The 948-nt window shown below is 39.5% G+C and overlaps 1 protein-coding gene across 1 annotated transcript; it reads right to left on the reverse strand.

Annotated features, from left to right (window-relative positions):
• Positions 1-511: 511 nt before the first annotated feature.
• On the reverse strand, positions 512-943 carry LOC108986715 (high-affinity nitrate transporter 3.1-like; the record flags this gene model as incomplete). The annotated part of the gene is made up of 1 exon (XM_035686965.1): positions 512-943. A coding segment is annotated over one exon (432 nt), but the record flags the coding sequence as incomplete, so codon positions are not given.
• Between the last annotated feature and the right edge of the window lie 5 nt (positions 944-948).

The raw sequence follows: 948 nt of genomic DNA on the forward strand, positions 1-948 counted from the left end.
TGAGACCTTTTATAACTTAAAAAATAAAAAACAAAAAAAACACCAATAATCTTTTAGCATAGGGTTTTGCTATGCATCAATCATTATTCACTCTTATACTATACACCTGACAATCTTTTTTATATTTTTTCTTAAGATGTAGGATATATACAATGAATAGTAACTGATGAGAAAAATTATTCGGTATGAAATAAGGCTTCTAAATAGATTTTATCTTTCTCCTACGTCCAGCACAGCACCATAAAACCACACCAAGTAAAATTGCAAATTACTCGTAACGATTTTATTGGTCAAAGGTGAAAGGGTTTAAGAATTAGAGTAATTCTATATATAGTCGTGAAATACGTAAATGTCGTGCAGTCGCTTTAAAAAAGAGTAGAATCTACTGTTAAAAAATTAATTTCTTTTCATGTAAATTTTATATTTATTTACTTTTTTCAAGTGACTGTACGATATTTACATATTCACGACTGCAAATATCATTTCTCTAATAATTATATTGCGTCGACTCTCACTTCCGTTCAGACAGTTTTGCCCTTCTCTTCTCGGCAATAAAGAACCCAAGCAAGGACAGAACCGCGAAAGCACTGAAACAAACCGAGGCAATATCGAGCGACGCGTGGCGGCCGGTGATTGCCTGGACATCAAACAAATTGGTGGTCTTTTTGGCATCGGTTGTTTGACCGTAAGCCACCTCGACGTCGTCGGAGTTGTAGGCATAGGCGCGTATGAAGTACGTACCCGAGGGCACGTCACGCTCCACCATCCACTCAAAGGTCTGGTTCCGCTTATCATACGGCCTAGAAACGATCTTGAACTGACATGTCTTGTCTTTGGCTAGGTTGTCCACTGTCTTCCTCCACGCGCGGTCAACCTGGCTGACGGGCGAGTAGCATAGCTTGACTTTTATGGTCTTGTAGGCGGAGTCCGTACCAGCTGCTAGGCTCT

This window comes from Juglans regia, unplaced genomic scaffold (genome assembly GCF_001411555.2).
Source record: "Juglans regia cultivar Chandler unplaced genomic scaffold, Walnut 2.0 Scaffold_22458, whole genome shotgun sequence".
Classification (NCBI taxonomy): Eukaryota; Viridiplantae; Streptophyta; class Magnoliopsida; order Fagales; family Juglandaceae; genus Juglans; species Juglans regia.